The sequence below is a fragment of the Nematostella vectensis genome, chromosome 1 (genome assembly GCF_932526225.1).
Source record: "Nematostella vectensis chromosome 1, jaNemVect1.1, whole genome shotgun sequence".
Lineage (NCBI taxonomy): Eukaryota > Metazoa > Cnidaria > Anthozoa > Actiniaria > Edwardsiidae > Nematostella > Nematostella vectensis.
The window spans coordinates 3,271,540-3,294,061 of NC_064034.1; the positions used below are offsets into that span (position 1 = coordinate 3,271,540).

The 22,522-nt window shown below is 41.3% G+C and overlaps 1 protein-coding gene and 1 long non-coding RNA gene across 3 annotated transcripts; both read left to right on the plus strand.

Annotated features, from left to right (window-relative positions):
• Positions 1–54: 54 nt before the first annotated feature.
• Positions 55–21,355, plus strand: LOC5506268 (probable ATP-dependent DNA helicase HFM1). 2 transcript variants are annotated; one of them, XM_048728437.1, is made up of 41 exons: positions 203–990; positions 1,277–1,656; positions 1,963–2,082; positions 2,360–2,422; positions 3,085–3,155; positions 3,743–3,875; positions 4,181–4,332; positions 4,623–4,703; positions 4,855–5,016; positions 5,334–5,380; positions 5,486–5,639; positions 5,741–5,829; positions 5,898–5,941; positions 6,178–6,279; positions 6,345–6,370; positions 6,500–6,619; positions 7,303–7,350; positions 7,419–7,465; positions 8,080–8,213; positions 8,579–8,626; positions 9,413–9,493; positions 9,709–9,800; positions 9,900–10,006; positions 10,264–10,311; positions 10,380–10,443; positions 10,513–10,546; positions 10,892–10,973; positions 11,050–11,096; positions 11,173–11,258; positions 11,337–11,369; positions 11,687–11,737; positions 12,063–12,223; positions 12,544–12,647; positions 12,894–12,986; positions 13,144–13,210; positions 13,491–13,545; positions 13,614–13,665; positions 13,741–13,835; positions 19,039–19,348; positions 19,571–20,195; positions 21,040–21,355. In XM_048728437.1, the coding sequence occupies exons 1-41, from the start codon at positions 866–868 to the stop codon at positions 21,098–21,100; spliced, it is 4,494 nt and encodes a 1,497-aa protein (XP_048584394.1). In that variant the 5' UTR covers positions 203–865; the 3' UTR covers positions 21,101–21,355. The 2 variants fall into 2 exon arrangements, with proteins under 2 accessions (XP_048584395.1, XP_048584394.1); XM_048728438.1 differs by lacking the exons at positions 19,571–20,195; positions 21,040–21,355 and adding an exon at positions 18,902–18,959 and having other exon boundaries at positions 55–990; positions 19,039–19,207.
• Positions 21,356–21,419: 64 nt separating this feature from the next.
• On the plus strand, positions 21,420–22,475 carry LOC125567122. The gene is made up of 2 exons (XR_007311650.1): positions 21,420–21,460; positions 22,159–22,475. It is a non-coding gene; the product is annotated as an uncharacterized LOC125567122 (long non-coding RNA).
• The last annotated feature ends 47 nt before the right edge of the window (positions 22,476–22,522 follow it).

A 22,522-nucleotide genomic window follows, 5' to 3' on the forward strand; every position in this document is an offset into this window, starting at 1 on the left:
ACCTGGCCCTGTTTAGGACAAAAATTCTGAAAAAAATAAAAACCTGTTTAGGACAACACCCTTGATTTTAGGACTGGAAGCTTTTCTGTTTTGGGCAATGTTACGTCTCGATTTCAGTTCGAAGGGCCCGTTCACGAAGGACGTTCACCCCAGCAAAGCCAACACTACAAAGGCAAATAATAATGATAATGATAATAATTAGTTTATTGCCCATTATCATAGTCTAGGACTAAATTACATGGGTGGTCAGCAAATATATAGGAATTTATACATATTTGTAAGTGACAAATTGGGCAAGACGTTCAGTCCTAGGAATCAGACATTCACACCTAGTCGAGCCCGAGCGTAGCCCATAGCCGTGGTCAACCCTTGAATACCGGGGTAGCAGGTGCTCAAGAAAACCCGACGACTGTATGCTTGAGATGATAAAACGGCACGCTTTATCGCGGCAACACAAGGGCACGAAATACGTGCCACAAGAGCTGCGTCGACTTGTGACATTTTGTTACGGGGACATTGCTTCTGTCATTTCTTGAATTCCTTGCCAGTAGCTGCAAGCTTCTCTGATGACCTTACTTACAGGGCTTTAGTAATTCAGGCATAGAAGCAACGTCATTGTGGTGTTCCTGTGGTTTCTGTTTTCCCGCCAAAATACGTAAATCGCGCGCGCGTTTTCCACCTTGAACGTCGAAACAAATTTGAAAATTTGTTACAGATGATAGCTTTTATGGTGATATGAAAAGCTAATCTACTTTCTAGTTCTCTTGTGATATTTGTTTTCGTTACTTTTGGGACAAACTGATGTAATACAACACACAAAATGGGCTGATCTGAGTTCCTTGAAATTTGGGGAAAAAATCAAGAGATGAGCTGGCGATTCAACTTAGATTCCTCTCCGGAGAATTTTCTCACCGAAAGTTTGTTTGATTTGAAAGGAGAAAATTATGAATCTACCGCTAAAGGGACAAACTATTCCTACTCAACACCAGTGTAAGTTGGATAACCACATAAGAGATAATTTAATGATAACATTTTTGTCTTTAAAACTTAAACTCAGTTAAGTAAATTCCACAGTTCAAGTTATAACTTACTTAGTAACTCAAGTTTAAGTATACTGCAAATGACCTGTTTCTTTAGTTACTTATTGGAATTTGAAATTTTACAAATAAAAATATTACTCTACGTTCGAAGCAAAATTCTCAATGTTAAAATTACTTTTAAATTATTTATTTAAGATTGTAGTAAAGCTATTTGATAGTGATTTTTTTACCCACAGAGATAGCCATAGAGATACAACAAGTGTTCCTATGATTGCTCCACCAAAAAGTGTAGACGATATTTTCTCACAATTAACACAAAACGACATTTCTTCAACTCAAGAATTCAACAAGAACTGTGCAAGGTTTGCCTCAAGAAAATCATCAGACTTTTCGACACCTTTCAAGGAACCTCCAGATTTAAGCAGGGGTCTCTTAAAAAGTCTTAATGCCACTCAGGGGGCTAATGTTAGAAGAAGTGTTCAACTTGATGACCCGCCGCAGTTGGAAATTGAAGAAGAAGAATTTCTCTACCCTGAAGACTCACCTGAAATGTTCCCCTCCTCTGGTCATGGAGACAGTCTTATGGGCTCCTTTAACTTGCAAGAACACTTGCAAGGTAAAGTAAAACAAGCTAACCTTTTACAACCAGCAAGCAGGGGTTTCAAGAAAGGGGGGGCCAGATTCAATGTTCTTCCATGTATTTCCTTATATTTTTGTTATTTCAAAACCAATTATCTGAAAATAGGGTAGAAGAGGCCCACCCCTAAATCTGCCACGACAACAAATGATACATTGTCTGCTCCTAGAAAAATAATAAACCATTCTCTCAATTTGATTGTTCACAAATCCACCCCCCCCCCCCTCTCCAATAGTGTTCAGATATATGAGGTTTTTATACAAAGCTCATTGCTACCATTTACAGATTACCTGCCTAAAGTCATGACTGGAAGGCAAGATAGATCAAACATCTTCACAACATCTCAACAGCAGAGTCACAACTATGACAATGCCATGAGCACACCAAATGCAATGCTGATTCCTGGTTGGTATCAATATTTTGAGACAAAAAGAATAATTCTTACTAGAACATTTTCCCCTTATTTGGATCTATTGCAGAAATGGCTCAACCATTCACATATACATATAAAGAAAAAAAATGTGTGAAAAAGAAACTTGGTAAACACCAACAAATTAATATTGATGCCTTCCCTTTTCCAGATGATCCCCTAAGAAATCTTGTATCTGCCCATGTTGATCCTATGAAAGGCCATTAGATTGATTTAGAAAACTAAGCTATACTACTATCCAAATTGCTTCAGCCCAGACTCCAAGTTATGCTGACAAGAGAGGAATGCTGAAGTTGCGTTCAACAATGGAAATTCGTATCCTCCACTAATGGTTCCTGTCATTTATCACCTGCTACAAAAAAGATAACTGCTTTTGATATCTCTCCTAGAAAGTTTACCTAAGCTATCTAGCTCCTCATCTTTAGAAAAAAAAGTGATTCTTAAGGAGTCATAGATAGGAATTTTCCAATTGCATCATTATGCCAATTACAACATGCTGTTGTAAATTATTAAAGGAAGCAGTTTACTGGTTTTTGTATTTTATTAGTTAATTAAAGAACACGCCATTAAGAATTGGAATACAGATAGTTATGCTTTTGCCAAATTGTGATGAGCCTAGGTCAGCTCTGCTCCCTTCAGCAGATAAAAAAATAACTTGGCCTTGTAGTTTATCGATATCAGGCCCAGTCTCAACCTATTTGCTTTCTATAACCATTGGCCTCACCTTCACACTAAATCATCTAAATAGTTTATTTCCTAACTAAATTCATGGGGAAAAATCTTTTAACAAATTATTCAGTAATAACAGGATTCAGATAAATCTGCAAATACGTGCTAGACTTCAAGGAGTGGTAGTACTGACCATTTATCAAAGAAAGCAAGTACAACTTCTCTTACCAAAAATAAACTGATAACTAAAATAACTGCAATTGACTTTCTCTAATTACGACCTGTTGAGTTTCCTTGATTCTTGACAGCTGAAAATTATAGATCTGTGTTCAGTCAGTTTCCCTGCTTCAACATAGTTCAATCTAGAGTGCTGGATGAGGTAAGGATAGAAGGATTTCAATAGAGGGACCTCACATAATGTGAAAACTAAAGTGCTTTATAAAAAAAATATCAATGCAAAAGGTATAGTAAAGAAAACAATATTTATTTTAATGTGAATTCCAGAAAATATCCATACCCCCCTATTGAGGGGGTCGGAGCCCCCATCCCTCTGGAATTTCCAACCCCTGGAAAAACATTTATACAGTAACTGTTAAGGAAAAAGGGCATTTTACCAACCCCCCCCCCCCCTCCCCTCTGGAAATTCCTGGGCGTTTGAGCCCCCCACCCCCCTGGAATTTCCAATCCCCTCAAACACAATACCAAATACCTTGAAGATCCTTGCATCCATGGCAAATATTGGTATACTGTGAATGTTCTGTAGTCAGACATAAGTCGCATGGTTGCTGCCAGAGACGTAGCCTACGTGCAGTGGCATACTCACGGCACAAATCCAGATGACGCCTTGCTGTCTTGCCATATCTTCGACTAGACCATGTTGTGTGTGCGCTCTCATCATTGAGAGATTAAAGATAATGCTAAAATACTTTATTTCTTCAAAAAGAAAATGTTGTGCTGTTTCTGCAGGTCTTTTATACTGACAGACCGTTAGTCGTCTGTGCGCCCACGGGGTCTGGCAAAACAGTAATCTTCGAGCTGGCAATAATTCGACTGATAATGAAATCAGCAGAAGATATTCGCAGGACAAAAATCGTCTACAGTAAGCAATACGTCAAATATTGATATAGTGTTATAAAAAATATCGTAACTTCTCTTTTTGTACTTCTTTGCTCATGATATGCCGTGGTGTTAACTGGTGTGGACGTGAAAAGAAATAGCGCATCTAGCGAAATGGCAAACATGTTAAACGGCAAAATAGAAACTGTGCTATGTTGTGTCATTTGTTATGATACAAGTGATTCCAAAGAAAAGCTACCGTCAAGGCTTTTTTTTTCTTTTGCATTGACCCTATGAACGTTTTCTTCCTTACCAATGAACACTTTTAAAAGCTTTTTACCTTTGCAGTGGCCCCCATGAAAGCTCTGTGTAGCGAGAGATGCACTGACTGGGCCGCTAAGTTTGGACCATTAGGGATAAAGTGTAAGGAGGTCACAGGCGACAGTGAGCTTGACGATTATTTTGAAATACGAGATGTCAATATCGTCATGACAACACCGGTGAGTGGCATATTCATGTAGAGAAGCAGCATAACAGTCTTATTCAGAAATATTTGGTTTTCAAACGAGGGCCTAGGCACACCTAAAGTAAAAACAATGCAGATTAAATAATAGTGCGCAACAAATTTGGATCGTATTGAATGGCTGATGCGGGTCCTTGAATATTTGTTAAATATTTTTCTTGCCTATAAAATTAAAGATAGCCTACTTCGTGCGCGCTTCTAATACTGACAAATAATCTCGAAAAGTAGAGAGAAACAGCAATCCATGAGTGATGATTCACGTTACAGGAAAAGTGGGACAGCATGACTAGAAAGTGGAAGGATAACCAGTCCCTTGTACAAAGCGTACAATTGTTTCTTATTGACGAGGTAATGTCAGATTTCTATATTGTTGTTAGCGTATTTGTAATGACGCTTCTTCCTTGTACGTTTATCAAATTGTAAGGCTAAGCTGTTTAAAATGTATTAATGGCCAGTATACCATATTTCCTTCTTTACGGAATATTGGTCACTTTTCTAGGTCCATTTGTTAAATGACGAGGATCGTGGTGCCACTGTGGAGGCAGTAATCAGTCGCATGAAGACAGTGCAGACAAATATCACTAGAAACACCAACAAGCTGCAATTCAAGGCTAGCATGAGACTCATTGCCATTTCTGCGACCATCCCAAACGTTGAAGATGTAAGGATAATAGTAGTATAACGGTGGACCGAAAGTTTGATAAAGAATGTTCTTTATTGACTTCACATTACAAGTAGCGCTTTCAACATGAACGCTACTCTTACCTATTTTAGCACCTGCCAATAATTCTTTTTATTTCGTGTAGAAATAGAGTACCAGAAAAATAGAAGAAACTATCCCCAAAATTTATTTGAAAACGCTATATTTCTAAATAGACAAAGATGTTGACTTCCAGGCTGGCGCGAAATTACGAATTGCAACGCATCAAACCAAGTTAGCAGTTTGTGCAACATCTATGCTATATTTTCTTCCAATAGATTGCTGCATGGCTAGGAAGCCTGAAACATCCGGCATCAAGTTACAGGTAGCCAATATAGGGTCATATAATAAGGCCATTGTGTCGACTTTGACTTTGAAACTCGTAAATATCCTTTTTATTGTAATCTAATTGTTTTCTCTTCTTCTCTAGTATGGATGACTCATATCGCCCCGTGAAGCTGCGTAAAGTAGTTCTTGGATTCCCGATGCATGCTAACATGTCGGAATTCAAATTTGACCTTTCGCTGAATTACAAAATCAGTGGAATTGTCCATACCTACAGTGACCAAAAACCTACACTTGTGGTAAGTGTATACGTTGCACAGAAAGTATGTTCCGTGACTAACGTAGTTTCTTATCTCGATCTAATTTGAGTTAATGATATGATTTAACTTTTTCCTTGTAGTTCTGCTCGACACGGAAAGGCACTCAACAAGCTGCAAGTACCCTCACCAAGGACGCACGCTTCATTATCAACTCCCAGCACCGCCAAAGGTTAAAAGGGTATATTTTATCATGATTTGTATCCAAAATACTACTCTGAATCTTTTACTCATTTTTAGGCTTCAACGGATTGCAAATTCACTGCACGATTCAAAACTACGAGGTATGTATTCCAAAATCTTTCAGCTGCTCACCATCTGAGGGGGAATTGTATTTTAATAATTTTAAGTATATTCGATTTTGTTTGCTGGTTACAGTAAAAATAGGTGAACAATGTTTTAGTAAAGAAACAGACAGAATCACAATCGCATAAGCCAGCCATTGGGGATTGATTATGTAAGCATATAAACATAATGATTTAATTTCCTGTAATAAAATCGTCTTGATCTTGCTTTTCAGAGCTTGTGATTTGTGGAGTCGGCTATCACCATGCAGGATTGGACCCAACTGATCGGAAGAACATAGAGGCTTTATTTGTAAAAGGAGATCTCCCCGTTCTATGTGAGCTGATACATACTTTTGACCACAATGTGTAGCTGGTTTAACCATCTTTACTTTATCCGCAGTTGCTACCAGCACCCTTGCTGTCGGGGTAAGCTTAATAACCTATTTTATGCTCCCCCTATTTGGCGTGTAAAGCACTCACAGACAATAGTAGTGTTTCTAAAAAATCTCCATAACAGCCAGGGAGCTTGAAAACGTACCAATGCTATCCTTGTAGGTGAACTTGCCAGCTCACCTCGTGATCATAAAGTCAACGCAATGCTACGACAAGGGTGTCTATGTCGAGTATTCAGAAACTCAAATCTTGCAGATGATTGGCAGAGCAGGAAGACCCCAGGTAATAAAAAACCATGGTTTGCGTTATTCTCTAAAAGCTCTGTGTGACAAAAGCAAAATAATCCTTTACAATTCTTATTTTAAGGAACCTCGTATTTTTTGTTGCTTAGCCCCCTTTTTTCTTTTATTGGCCAATAATTTCATGATAGTATGCATTTAATAATCCGTTGGTATTAAATGCATACTATCATGAAATTTTGGTAAAAATGAAGTATTGACAAGATGCGTCCATTCAAGATGTAAGTTGCCTACAACATTCCCCATAAAATAATTGAGGTATAGGCTAATCAGCTGTTAGTAAGGAGCAGTTTCTTATAGTTTCAATAAAGAAAGAAGCTGTGAAACTACTCAGTTGACTACTCTGTTAATAGGGGACTTTTGCGCTAAGAGATCATGTGACCTTTTGGATGGCAAATTCAAACCAAAAAACCCACAGAATTGACTGCGCCCGTCTCGCCAAAGAACAAGGTGGAAAAAAGTGTTCAAATGAAAATAAAACATTTCTGAAAGAAAATTTCTGGCGTTTCTCGTTAGCGCTGAATAAGTTGCTTTTTGTTGCAGTTATTTTGCCGCTAAAAGCTGGAGCGAGATCTGTTAGCGCAAGGCCCCTATTGTGCACCTTTGTGCATCCTATACTTGTGTACCCCACTGCACAGCTACATGTTTTTTTTTATCTTTGTCAAGTTTGATACGTCAGCTACTGCTGTTATCCTGACAACAACCACGAAAAAGGTTAGGAAAATATTGATGTTGCCATTAGTGTTTACAAACCGTGGCTAAGTAAGCTGGTTTGATTCCAGGACAAGTATTCTTCGCTACTACATGGCACGCAGCAGATCGAGAGCAGGTCAGTTCGTGAACTTACCTTTGTTCTCGTCATACACATGTAACCTTTACTACAGCTTGCTTGAGGCGCTAGCATTTTGTTTGGAATTACACGAAGTATTTTTTAGCCAAATAGTGCTGTGCTATTACATACAAAAATATATGCTTACGTACGATTATATTGTATATCATGTGACAGAGCCCAAAACTGGCATGAAATTTTCCAATTCTCAATATATAAGCTCAAGATTCCGCATACAAGGAGTTCCTTTGAACATAAGCTTAATTCCAAATTTTAAAGAAATTTAGAAGATATGAAATTTAGATATTAGCGAGCAGAGTTGGCTTAATTTCTGATCAGAGCCAGACTTCTCCCTAAAAACGAGGAGAATTCATACTTTGAACATTAGAAAATTGCACTTCAAGCCTCTATCTCGAAGACGAATCCATAAGAAAAAAACACTTTTTATAATAAGGAACCTGTATGCAATAATTCAAGCTTACCGAAGTAACCAGACCTTATTTTGGGAAAATTTGCCATTTTTTTTGCCAACAATAAGTACGACAATGTGTTTCGCCTAAATGTTTTACCTTGGACTAAATGTTGGACTAAAGACATCATTCAATTTTTCCTAGCTTACACCGTCACTTGATAGAGCACTTAAATGCTGAGATTGTTCTACACACTATCACGGATGTTTCTGTTGCTCTTGAGTGGCTCAAGTCAACATTTCTGTTTATCCGAATTCAGAAGAACCCTACGTATTATGGTAGGTTATCGCTCATCTCCCACGGCGCATGTGTTTTTTCCTGTAGATGTATAGTTAACAATACAGTACTACATGTCATATAAAATCCCACAAATGACGAAAAAGGTAAGCGTACTTATGACTCTGTACATATAAAGCCAGCCTGACAATTAGAGAATTGGGATTGAAGAAGGGTGCTTTAGCTCATGTCATCTTTTAACAAGTGTACAATCTATGTTGTAAGGTATACCTAGGGGGTTGGAGAAGGGTGCTTTAATTAATGTCATCTTTAAACAAGTGTTCAATCTATGTTGTAAGGTATACCTAGGGGATTGAAGAAGGGTGCTTTAGTTTATGTCATCTTTTAACAAGTGTCATGTTTTAAGGTATTCCTGAGGGATTGAAGAAAGAAGCTCTCGAACATAAACTTCAAGGTATGTAAGCAATCATTACAAATAGTTGTACATACTTTAATAATTTCAGCCCGCCAGGTACACGCCATTCACTTCTCCCGATTCTTCGTATTCCTGCCGTTTCTGCTGCCTGTGCCTCCGCGTATTATTTTCGCTCAATATAGGCCATCGCATAAACTCATCGCTTATCTTATCAGCCACTATCTTAGAGCGCGCATCGTTACACAATCTCTCTTTACACGACACAATATAACACCCCGTACTCAAGGAGCCAACTGTCCTATACTTATATAACCACTATCTATCTCCTATTTGCCATCCATTTCTTTCTTTTATACCGTATCTACACGCTTTCATATTTTATTCCTATCACCGTCCTTGTAATTCCATTTAATTGTCTACAAGCTCACTCGACAAGATTGAACAATATGTTATCACAAGAATATCAACATGTAATTATCACCTTCCTCCGAAGGTCAAACACACAGTTCTCCCCTAACATCTCACTGCTAGCCTATTTCCACCTCTCATACATAGCCACTACTCTGACCCTTATAGCCCCCAATGCAATACACCATATAAAATAGCCACACTTACACACTTTTACCCACGCACCAACGTCCATTACCACCCATTTTATCACCCCACACAGCCACAGTCCCAACGCCCCGGTACGAATACCAGATTAAAACCAAAACTTGATTCCTTTTCTAATATTCTAAGCAAATGCTATCGACAAATCAATTTTAAAGTTCAACAGATCAATATTTGAATAGTCTATTTATCACATGTAAAATTTGATTTTAGATATGTGCATCCAGAATTTAAACACTCTTGAAAGATCCAATCTCGTCAAGATGGAAGATGGGTTTGACTTGAAACCATCAGGTATTTTAGAAATACTCGTAAAATGGCGCGTGGCCTCTTATTACTTATTAATGAGTTGTTGGAATACGGTGGTGAGCTACATGACATTGGTTTAAGACCGATAATAATAATTCTGATTGCCTATAATGATGATAGCGCGAGATGTTGAACCCCTCGCCAAAGTTCCAAATTGCATTGGCAATCCTACAAATATAATTATATTACTTTTTTCTTAGAACCTGGTTGTCTGATGGCGCGGTACTATATAGCGTTTGACTCAATCAAGGAGTTCCTGGCGATACAAGGTACCGAGACCCTCAGTGACATGGTAAGAGCTACATCAGTATGAGCTCAAGTTCCTAGAAATTTCTGCAGATAAAGCGAATATTGAGAGAGTGATGCATTAATTGGAAAATTCTTTTTATAGGTTATTTTGCTATCAAAGTGCAAAGAGTTTGCCGACGTCAAGTTGCGTGTAAGCGAGAAGCGCATTCTAAACACACTCAACAAAGACAAACACAAGGCAACTGTAAGGTGTGGCAAACTCCATGAGTGTATCCAAGGCTTTTGGCGGACTAACATTATATGTATTTTAAAATTAATGGGGGAAGGCACACGTTCCAGTGCCTTTGCTACGGTCCTGAATGGTGGAACAATTATAATACGGACTGAATATATTTTTTGAGAAACATAGTCTACTACGTTTATTGTTATATTTTATGGGGCTGACGTGGCGTACAAGTAGATAGTCCCTTAAAACCATCTCCTGCTTTTTATTTATTTATCGTCAGGTTTCCAGTGAATGGGAAAATAAAGACGACAGACCAAAAGATCAATTGGTAAAGTCCTACCTTTTATAATATTCTTCTCTGAAAAAGCCTTAAAACAAATATGCTACTGTCGGCAGCCTAATTCAAGCAACTCTTGGCTGCCTTCCTATCACCGAGTTTTCTCTGAACCAGGATGTTACGGTAAGGGTGCGTGATTGATTCATTTTTCAAAAATACTTTTGGGTTGATAGAAAATGTTCTTCTCAACAGAAAATATTTCGGTCGGGACAGAGAGTAACACGTTGTAAGTGACGATCTTTTGTTTTGTGATAAATTATTAGCTTGGGTTCGATGGCGCAATAAGCTGAGGAGGATTTCTTCTAAGGAGAGGTTACATCACAGGTCTGGGTATGGGGATTTCTAGTATATTGTAAGGTCTAAAACAACATGACATTGCTGGTATCTGTTAGACACCGACAATTTTATATCTGACAGGTCGATAACGAAAATCCCACAATCAAATTCCAAGCAAGCAATCCTTTGCTAAAAAGCAGAATGACATTTTAACTTGATGCCAGAAATAGAGAGCAATTTTATTTAAGAGTGTTCGCCCGAGAGTATGACCTCATGTTGGGTTTGTAATAATTAGGTTTGATGGAGCTCTTAATGCTGCGAGGGGACTACAGAGCACTACAAAACGCTATTCTCGTGACCAAATGCATGAAATCAAGGTGAGCATGCGGAATGTGCTTGCAGATCGCGCTTTTACTGTAGTACAACGAGGTTTACTAGGTCTACTACTTACAGGTTATGGGAGAATTCCCTCTATGTATCAAGGCAGCTAGAAAAAGTTGGTATGTCAAACTCGAAGTAGCATTGATTGTGCATTGGCGTGGTTTGATGTTAAGATCATAACTCAAATTTCCTTAGGCATGACACTATCAACGATGCTGGTCAATGCTGGTCTGACTACTTTCAAGAAAATCGAAGAAACGAACCCACGTGAAATAGAGCTGGTAACCAATTATAACTTTGTTGTCAGATATTTCAATAATGACCTCATTCAGCTTTCTCATCACTTGATTGATTTTTAGATCGTAAATCGTCACCCTCCTTTTGGGAGTCAGGTAAGTGCTTTGTGTGGTCGTGCTATGATGAATTGTGTTTATGTTTTTGTTTTTTTTGCTGGACTAATACTCTACTACTCTTAGTCTCATGGGATGAATGTAAACCAAACACAAAGCCACTTAATGAACCTATGCCCGTCCTATTACAAATACCCCTCGCTTCGTGGGTCTATATCAAAAAACAAATCCAGGTTTGTATTTGTTTGAGGGCCTGTAAATATTCATGGACAATGGACTGCGCGTTTGTGTCGCATGGATTCACGTATTGGACACGAGCTTACTTGGAATAGGTGGAACTTACTTTCCTTCTCTCTTAGATTCGTGATGCTGTGCTGGCATTACCTAAATACGAGGTATCAGTAGAGCAGGTAATTGTCAATGTTTAAATCAATTTGTATTCAATAATAGATCGTGATAATAGCGCGCTTCGCCTTTCAAGAAAGAAGACCAGCACGGGGGACGGTGAGGTGTAATATCTCGTGTTTATATGTTCATGACGGTCAAGTCTCGCAAGGCTCGCGAACAAACCTAAGTCCATTTTCATTGTCTGTCCTGTTACTTGCAGCACAGTGCACCTTTAATAGCACTTTTAGATAAGGCCAAATATAATAGTAAATTGAGGGGAAAACAGCCTAGGGCTGGGAGGGTTTTATCCTTTAAAATTCTAATTACGAATTTCTTTACCGTCTATAGAAAGGCAGCTACACCCCCCTTCGCGCTGAGCTAGTACTTACGGTTACCATGACAAACCATGTTAAACGACAGGATTCGACAGGATCGCGTCGCAATCAGCATTTTTGTATTCTGTTGGTCGGAGATGCTGATAACCGAGTTGTCTGCAAACAGCGCCTTGGGTAGGACATAGATCCATTCAAACACACCCGAATGTCTCGGAAAACACTTAGCACCTTATTGTTAAAACTTCAGACACTGTAGAATAGCTAGGTGTTCTGCGTAGGTTTAAGCCTTTCCGTTAGCTGACGAAGGGCTAACGCTCGAAACTACAGCTAAACTGTTGTGTTTTACAGAAGCGTAAAACATTCAATTTCAACCTCGTGTTGATTTTTTCTTATTCTTAATAATTCTTCGGGGTCCTTCCTTCTACTATGAGGCTAAATTTGTAATACTAGATAGAGATACTGATGTCTGATCTGTTTATCGTTTGCTTGATCAGAGACTCCGTGCTGCTGAGAGAAGGTGCTTGGAGCAGGAGGTTAGATGTTCGCCGCGCCAGCAAGTCACCACAGCTGAACATCAGTGTTATCAGCCAGGACTATGGTACGAGGCTGATAACCTTAAATCTATATTCTGAATAGTTCTTATAGGCGTAGGTTGTTTTATACTTGTGCTACCAATCACCATATTCTATCAAATTGTATTACCGTGTATGGTGAACACAATAAATTTATCCTTATCCTCCATCTATTTTTAACCTGAAATTTAAGATCAGCCATTCTGGGCGTAGTCAATTCCTATAGCCGATTACCTCGGAGAGAATATAACTAGTTGCTCGTTATTCTACAGTTGGACTCGACGTCAACACGACATACACCCCTTACTACAGTGGATCATACTTCCCAACCGTCCAAAAGCCACTCGCGATCCCTAAAACAGAGAGTAAGTAAGCTCTCTTATTAAAACTATAAAACTATATTATAACACTTAAAACTATATATTATATATATAAGTAATCTAGTATTACATAATTAAAAATATACTTCGATAATATGCCTAGAGATGTTTACATTAATCTTATACTATACTGATGTTATAGACAAACAGCCGTCAGAACCAGCAGCCAACACCAAGACTTGTAACCACCGTTGTCTAAACAAGGAAATATATCCTTTCCTAATTGACGATTGTACTTATTTTTAGAGGGGAAGTAAAAAAAATTGAAAAAAAAAATCATAGAAAAAAGCTTACAAACTAATGGATATAACACAGCTTTCAGGACCAATAGAAACAATTGAAATCCGCCGCAAATCATCCTACACAGTCCTAATCCACCCATCTCCTCGTAAGTCATGATCAGCCTCACAAGTAAGCTTGATTGGGTGTTCATTATAAGAAAGTAAATGTTTTATCCGTCACAAGGTAACTTTCTTTGACATTAGCCAAGTGCGGACATGAGTGCTGCAAACCGGGAATCGGCGCCAAGAGCAAACGATCTGAGGTAATTAAGGTCCTCACCCAGAAAGAAGATATTTCCCGTATCATTATATGTCTTTCCTTATATTACAGAAACGGAAAGAGATGTCGGCGCTGCCTCAACCCATGCCCTTCAAGCGAAAGTGTAAGTTAAGGCCAAAACGGTATTCATATATTTCAAGAAATAAACCTTCACCTGTATGCCTGATTTTGTTGGCAGATGAACGAGAGGACAATAAAATGAGCAACTCTATAAGCCAGCTGCACAAGAGGACTTATGCTATCCCCCGGACACCCTCTGCCACACGACTGAAGGTGAGTCCTTATCCGTACTTTATTTGCTGAAATCTAGGAAGAAACAACGTTTACCGCATCTCTGGTAGGCAACCCGGGAGCAGGGGCGGAGAGTTGACAGAAAAAAATATAAAAATAGCGTCTGCCCCTGACCCCTCATGAGTGATGTTTTCTAGCTACGGCCTTGGCTGGTTTCAGAGCCTCGTGCCCCCTCATGAGTGATGTTTTCTAGCTACGGCCTTGGCTGGTTTCAGAGCCTCGTGCCCCCTTTTGAGTGATGTTTTCTAGCTACGGCCTTGGCTGGTTTCAGAGCCTCGTGCCCCCTCATGAGTGATGTTTTCTAGCTACGGCCTTGGCTGGTTTCAGAGCCTCGTGCCCCCTTTTGAGTGATGTTTTCTAGCTACGGCCTTGGCTGGTTTCAGAGCCTCGTGCCCCCTCATGAGTGATGTTTTCTAGCTACGGCCTTCGCTGGTTTCAGAGCCTCGTGCCCCCTCATGAGTGATGTTTTCTAGCTACGGCCTTGGCTGGTTTCAGAGCCTCGTGCCCCCTTTTGAGTGATGTTTTCTAGCTACGGCCTTGGCTGGTTTCAGAGCCTCGTGCCCCCTCTTCAGTGATGTTTTCTAGCTACGGCCTTGGCTGGTTTCAGAGCCTCGTAACCCCTCTTGAGTGATGTTTTCTAGCTACGGCCTTGGCTGGTTTCAGAGCCTCGTGCCCCCTCTTCAGTGATGTTTTCTAGCTACGGCCTTGGCTGGTTTCAGAGCCTCGTGCCCCCTCATGAGTGATGTTTTCTAGCTACGGCCTTGGCTGGTTTCAGAGCCTCGTGGCCCCTTTTGAGTGATGTTTTCTAGCTACGGCCTTGGCTGGTTTCAGAGCCTCGTAACCCCTCTTGAGTGATGTTTTCTAGCTACGGCCTTGGCTGGTTTCAGAGCCTCGTGCCCTCTCTTGAGTGATGTTTTCTAGCTACGGCCTTGGCTGGTTTCAGAGCCTCGTGCCCCCTCATTAGTGATGTTTTCTAGCTACGGCCTTGGCTGGTTTCAGAGCCTCGTGCCCCCTCATGAGTGATGTTTTCTAGCTACGGCCTTGGCTGGTTTCAGAGCCTCGTGCCCCCTCATGAGTGATGTTTTCTAGCTACGGCCTTGGCTGGTTTCAGAGCCTCGTGCCCCCTCATGAGTGATGTTTTCTAGCTACGGCCTTGGCTGGTTTCAGAGCCTCGTGCCCCCTCTTCAGTGATGTTTTCTAGCTACGGCCTTGGCTGGTTTCAGAGCCTCGTGCCCCCTCATGAGTGATGTTTTCTAGCTACGGCCTTGGCTGGTTTCAGAGCCTCGTGGCCCCTTTTGAGTGATGTTTTCTAGCTACGGCCTTGGCTGGTTTCAGAGCCTCGTAACCCCTCTTGAGTGATGTTTTCTAGCTACGGCCTTGGCTGGTTTCAGAGCCTCGTGCCCTCTCTTGAGTGATGTTTTCTAGCTACGGCCTTGGCTGGTTTCAGAGCCTCGTGCCCCCTCATTAGTGATGTTTTCTAGCTACGGCCTTGGCTGGTTTCAGAGCCTCGTGCCCCCTCATGAGTGATGTTTTCTAGCTACGGCCTTGGCTGGTTTCAGAGCCTCGTGCCCCCTCATGAGTGATGTTTTCTAGCTACGGCCTTGGCTGGTTTCAGAGCCTCGTGCCCCCTCATGAGTGATGTTTTCTAGCTACGGCCTTGGCTGGTTTCAGAGCCTCGTGCCCCCTCTTCAGTGATGTTTTCTAGCTACGGCCTTGGCTGGTTTCAGAGCCTCGTAACCCCTCATTAGTGATGTTTTCTAGCTACGGCCTTGGCTGGTTTCAGAGCCTCGTGCCCCCTTTTGAGTGATGTTTTCTAGCTACGGCCTTGGCTGGTTTCCGAGCCTCGTAACCCCTCATAAGTGATGTTTTCTAGCTACGGCCTTGGCTGGTTTCAGAGCCTCGTGCCCCCTCTTCAGTGATGTTTTCTAGCTACGGCCTTGGCTGGTTTCAGAGCCTCGTAACCCCTCTTGAGTGATGTTTTCTAGCTACGGCCTTGGCTGGTTTCAGAGCCTCGTGCCCCCTCATGAGTGATGTTTTCTAGCTACGGCCTTGGCTGGTTTCAGAGCCTCGTAACCCCTCTTGAGTGATGTTTTCTAGCTACGGCCTTGGCTGGTTTCAGAGCCTCGTAACCTCTCATTAGTGATGTTTTCTAGCTACGGCCTTGGCTGGTTTCAGAGCCTCGTGCCCCCTCATTAGTGATGTTTTCTAGCTACGGCCTTGGCTGGTTTCAGAGCCTCGTAACCCCTCTTGAGTGATGTTTTCTAGCTACGGCCTTGGCTGGTTTCAGAGCCTCGTGCCCCCTCATGAGTGATGTTTTCTAGCTACGGCCTTGGCTGGTTTCAGAGCCTCGTGCCCCCTTTTGAGTGATGTTTTCTAGGTACGGCCTTGGCTGGTTTCAGAGCCTCGTAACCCCTCTTGAGTGATGTTTTCTAGCTACGGCCTTGGCTGGTTTCAGAGCCTCGTGCCCCCTTTTGAGTGATGTTTTCTAGCTACGGCCTTGGCTGGTTTCAGAGCCTCGTGCCCCCTCATGAGTGATGTTTTCTAGCTACGGCCTTGGCTGGTTTCAGAGCCTCGTGCCCCCTCATGAGTGATGTTTTCTAGCTACGGCCTTGGCTGGTTTCAGAGCCTCGTGCCCCCTTTTGAGTGATGTTTTCTAGCTACGGCCTTGGCTGGTTTCAGAGCCTCGTGCCCCCTCTTGAGTGATGTTTTCTAGCTACGGCCTTGGCTGGTTTCAGAGCCTCGTGCCCCCTCATGAGTGATGTTTTCTAGCTACGGCCTTGGCTGGTTTCAGAGCCTCGTGCCCCCTTTTGAGTGATGTTTTCTAGCTACGGCCTTGGCTGGTTTCATTGCCTCGTAACCCCTCTTGAGTGATGTTTTCTAGCTACGGCCTTGGCTGGTTTCAGAGTCTCGTGCCCCCTCATGAGTGATGTTTTCTAGCTACGCCCTTGGCTGGTTTCAGAGTCTCGTGCCCCCTCATGAGTGATGTTTTCTAGCTACGGCCTTGGCTGGTTTCAGAGCCTCGTGCCCTCTCTTGAGTGATGTTTTCTAGCTACGGCCTTGGCTGGTTTCAGAGCCTCGTAACCCCTCATGAGTGATGTTTTCTAGCTACGGCCTTGGCTGGTTTCAGAGCCTCGTGCCCCCTCTTCAGTGATGTTTTCTAGCTACGGCCTTGGCTGGTTTCAGAGCCTCGTGCCCCCTCATTAGTGATGTTTTCTAGCTACGGCCTTGGCTGGTTTCAGAGCCTCGTAACCCCTCTTGAGTGATGTTTTCTAGCTACGGCCTTGGCTGGTTTCAGAGCCTCGTAACCCCTCATGAGTGATGTTTTCTAGCTACGGCCTTGGCTGGTTTCAGAGTCTCGTGCCCCCTCATGAGTGATGTTTTCTAGCTACGGCCTTGGCTGGTTTCAGAGCCTCGTGCCCCCTCATGAGTGATGTTTTCTAGCTACGGCCTTGGCTGGTTTCAGAGCCTCGTGCCCCCTCATGAGTGATGTTTTCTAGCTACGGCCTTGGCTGGTTTCAGAGCCTCGTGCCCCCTCATGAGTGATGTTTTCTAGCTACGGCCTTGGCTGGTTTCAGAGCCTCGTAACCCCTCTTCAGTGATGTTTTCTAGCTACGGCCTTGGCTGGTTTCAGAGCCTCGTGCCCCCTCATGAGTGATGTTTTCTAGCTACGGCCTTGGCTGGTTTCAGAGCCTCGTTCCCCCTCATGAGTGATGTTTTCTAGCTACGGCCTTGGCTGGTTTCAGAGCCTCGTAACCCTTCATGAGTGATGTTTTCTAGCTACGGCCTTGGCTGGTTTCAGAGCCTCGTATGAATGCCCTCGATTTCGAATGCTGAGGTAATAAAGAGCTTTTGCAATGACCACAAGCCTCTCAGGCGCTGAGTTTGGCTTGTCAGGAACTGAGAGACGTGCGAGACTCTCAGACCATGGTACCATAAATAGGGTCACTAGACCCAGCAAGGCCTGTGCTGCAGGCTCGGGATTATGTAGCCTGCTTTTTCTTCTCTCATCCCCTTTCCCCCCGTCCCTCTCCCTTGAGCCGCTACACAGGCTAGGGATTATGGGGGGATTATGCTGCGAAGTAGTTGTGTTTTGATCAGCCGAGTAAGGCTTGCCAGACTAAAGTACAGTGGAACCTGGATTTTACAAAACTGGATTTTACAATAATCTCGATTTTGCGATGGCGTTCCTTTCTCCCGGCCGAAATACAGTGAAATGTATAAGAAATTATCTCGATATTGGTTACAACGCTATTCTCGATTTTACGAAACAAATATGTTCTCCCAAGCGTATTTTGACCTCGATACAATGATATTACTGATTCTGGATATCAAAAAAAAAAAAAAAAAAAAAGAGACAAAACTCAAGACACCACACACGGACAGTACAGTTAATCGATTTTTTTTACTTGACAGACCTTGTTTTAACAAGAAAAATGCAGATTAAAAAAAATTAAAAATTAGATTAGATTAAAAATGCAGATAACAGTCTTGCAGAGAGTAACTGTACATTTGTACGCAGAATAGAGTCACAATATTATTATTTTTTAAAAGTTGATAATTAATCCGACCTCGCTACAACGATATTTTTAATGTACCGTAAAATCGAGGTCCTCTATGCAACGACAACTTGATTTTACGATACATTATCTTTCTCCCGAGGCATATCGTAAAATCCAGGTTCCACTTTTTAATCTTATATTCATAACAAAGATTATTAGTGTTTCTCAAAAATCATAAACGTTTCTTAACTTCTATCTTACTCTCTTAACTTCCCATGTGTTATAGCCGATTCGTATTTGTACAGGCCCGTACTCAGGTTTTTTTCTTGGGCCTGGGGGGGGGGGGGGGGGGGGTGGGTGCGAAATCCAAAAAAGTGGACCTTATTTTTCCGGGGGGGAAGGGGTGTGTGTTTGCTTTCTGATAAAAATTTGCCCACCCCCAAAAGAACAAACAAGTGTTTTTCTTATGCGCCATTGCAGTAATCTTAAAAAGTATGACTTATAGAGTTATGACATACCAGAGTGATCTTATTCGCTTATGCTTTATAGTTTTGTCTACAAAAAACATGTCTATTGCGAACCGGAAGCGGACTTTTCGCCGTTGTTGGTACGTGCCTGGAGAGGGTAACAATATTTCCGAGAGAGACCTTATTTTTAAACTAACCGTGTTCTTTGTATTTCACCAGATTCCCGTGAGCTGCCAGCCCCCGACAGCTGATGATATGTTCAAAACCGTTGCCGAGAACCTGAGCGAGAGATTTACTTTCACTCGTACACCACGGTGGCTACCCCAGCGTGACTTGGCGCAACAGGAACAAACACCCGAGGGTGACCCGGGACAACAGAACAGAACGTCGCAGCAACGCCCCCAGTCAGTCAACCAGGTATATCACCGACAAGGTAACAACGTTAAAGCGACAAGGAGGGAGAATGACTGGGATGAAATCGAACTCCTCCAGAAGACACAAGAAAAGCGACTAGAAACAGGCCTTGGAGGTAAGCGTGGTGAAAATCATCGTCCCGACGTCGCTCTCTTATTCGAAGTAATTAGAGTAATGCTTTAACTCGAGCAAGAAAAAGGCTAATTTTCCTCCGTTTGTTACTCTAGGTAGTTGGTCCTAAAAACTAGTCTGTATCGCGCTTTTCTCTAGAATGATTGAAAATGATGGGTTTACTTTTACAGGAACTAGATTTCATACTATTTGAACTTTATTCCAGACGATCTCACGTGGGATGATTCCCCCTCCTTTGAGGATGACCATTTGCCTTCGTTAAACGACTATGGAATGTCATCATCGGCTCTCTCAAAACCTAAGACAGTGGCAGCAACTGCCTCTGATTGTCAGATGTCGCCATACTTCGAATTCAGTCTCCAGGATCGAACCAAGTCATCTTATTTTTCGAGCCCCGTTCAAACCACACCCGATCCAGGGAGAAGCGACATGAGGTTCTCAGGGCTATGTACGCCCAGAGATTCCCATAGAGAGCCAAACATAAGGGGGCCCGCACCCGAACCAGGACAGGCCAACAGAATACAGAATTCAGTGAGTTCCTCTCGTATGTTCCAGAAAGGAAACCTCAGCAGACCCATGAGGGTCCCTCCTCCCCCACCCACTCCTGGTTGGAACGACTTTGCGATCGATTCTCCACCCAGTGGTATAAAGCATAGGATCACAGTGGACGACAAATATGTCTTGCCTGACCCAACTCGGAGAGGCCCTAGTGAAACAAGAACAACTAAGCGCGAAACGAGTCATGAAGCAATCGTTGAGGAAAAACAAGTATCCGAGCCGATATTGGTGCTAGATGATGACACAGTTAGTAGATGCGATGAGACTTTAAGGTAAGACCAATCTGTTGTAACTGTTTTCATGGTTTTTGGTCTATAAGTAGCTACACATCGCCCGTATAATATCTGTCCTCTTAAATCAAACAATATTTATTTCACCCTAGGGCACGGTCATTCTTCTCTTCAAAAGACAACAAGAGGTAATTCTCTAGTCTGGACATATATGTCACTCTGCCAAGAGCTTTGTTAATTTTTACTCCTATACCATATCAGAACTGCGCACCCCTTCTGCGCATAGTGGCGCGCGTTGTACAAGAAAGCACAGCAAAAGGCGCGCGTTTTTTACTTAAAATCGCTTTGACAGAAAAACGAAGTCGGTTACCCCCATTTTTTATTTGCTCAAATAGTTAAATATATACGGAAAAATGATATACTGAAAGAAGAAAAAAAGTTGGGTTGTAGAAGTTTTATTATTTCTCTTAAAAGCCGTAAAATTACTTCAAAATGGCTCTTTTTATGAATAGTGGCGAAAACAATGTCTTTTAGTGCGATCTCTTAAAATGTGATTTGTTTTGAACATTAGCTGCTACGGGTTATTGTTTAGGAGATCGGATTTTGGCAGCTCGACAAACAGAACTTAGTTTTTAAAGACTATAGGCACTCTTTTTGAAAACTAAGAGTTGGGATTTTTCCTTGCGCGATTAGTAAAAACGCGTCAACTCTACGCCCCTCTGTTGTGAAAACGAGGTCGGTACCCCCATTTTTTTATTACATTTTTTGAAAGCCCTTAACTTCAATATGCCAAGTTTAAAAAAATTCTGGGTTGTAGAACTATTTCGAGGGAATTACCTTAAGTGTATGTTATCACCCAGTTTATTAAGTGTATGTTATCACTCAGGTCAGAACAAGACTACGAAGATTATGATGCATTCAGCGAGATCTTCCAAGGGATGCTCTGACGACGATTGTTTTATTTATATTATTTCACACCTTATCGTTAATATCACATTTTTATTCGCTATTTATATGCAATAGGGGAGACCCTATTTAGCTATAAAAAATCATAGCTGTTATTTTTTCTGTACAAGTCTGTGATGACTAATAACGTTGGGTAAATCAGTTCACAATTTTGTTTTGATAGCGAATGATTTTTATCCTTCACCACGAGTAATTAGAATGTATTTCACGAGTTAATATAAAAACATTCTTGAATAGTTTTATCGAATTCAGGATTGTAACAACTTGGTAAAAACCACCTTACTGGTTTATTTATTTCACCCTAGGGCACGGTCATTCTTCTCTTCAAAAGACAACAAGAGGTAATTCTCTAGTCTGGACATATATGTCACTCTGCCAAGAGCTTTGTTAATTTTTACTCCTATACCATATCAGAACTGCGCACCCCTTCTGCGCATAGTGGCGCGCGTTGTACAAGAAAGCACAGCAAAAGGCGCGCGTTTTTTACTTAAAATCGCTTTGACAGAAAAACGAAGTCGGTTACCCCCATTTTTTATTTGCTCAAATAGTTAAATATATACGGAAAAATGATATACTGAAAGAAGAAAAAAAGTTGGGTTGTAGAAGTTTTATTATTTCTCTTAAAAGCCGTAAAATTACTTCAAAATGGCTCTTTTTATGAATAGTGGCGAAAACAATGTCTTTTAGTGCGATCTCTTAAAATGTGATTTGTTTTGAACATTAGCTGCTACGGGTTATTGTTTAGGAGATCGGATTTTGGCAGCTCGACAAACAGAACTTAGTTTTTAAAGACTATAGGCACTCTTTTTGAAAACTAAGAGTTGGGATTTTTCCTTGCGCGATTAGTAAAAACGCGTCAACTCTACGCCCCTCTGTTGTGAAAACGAGGTCGGTACCCCCATTTTTTTATTACATTTTTTGAAAGCCCTTAACTTCAATATGCCAAGTTTAAAAAAATTCTGGGTTGTAGAACTATTTCGAGGGAATTACCTTAAGTGTATGTTATCACCCAGTTTATTAAGTGTATGTTATCACTCAGGTCAGAACAAGACTACGAAGATTATGATGCATTCAGCGAGATCTTCCAAGGGATGCTCTGACGACGATTGTTTTATTTATATTATTTCACACCTTATCGTTAATATCACATTTTTATTCGCTATTTATATGCAATAGGGGAGACCCTATTTAGCTATAAAAAAATCATAGCTGTTATTTTTTCTGTACAAGTCTGTGATGACTAATAACGTTGGGTAAATCAGTTCACAATTTTGTTTTGATAGCGAATGATTTTTATCCTTCACCACGAGTAATTAGAATGTATTTCACGAGTTAATATAAAAACATTCTTGAATAGTTTTATCGAATTCAGGATTGTAACAACTTGGTAAAAACCACCTTAC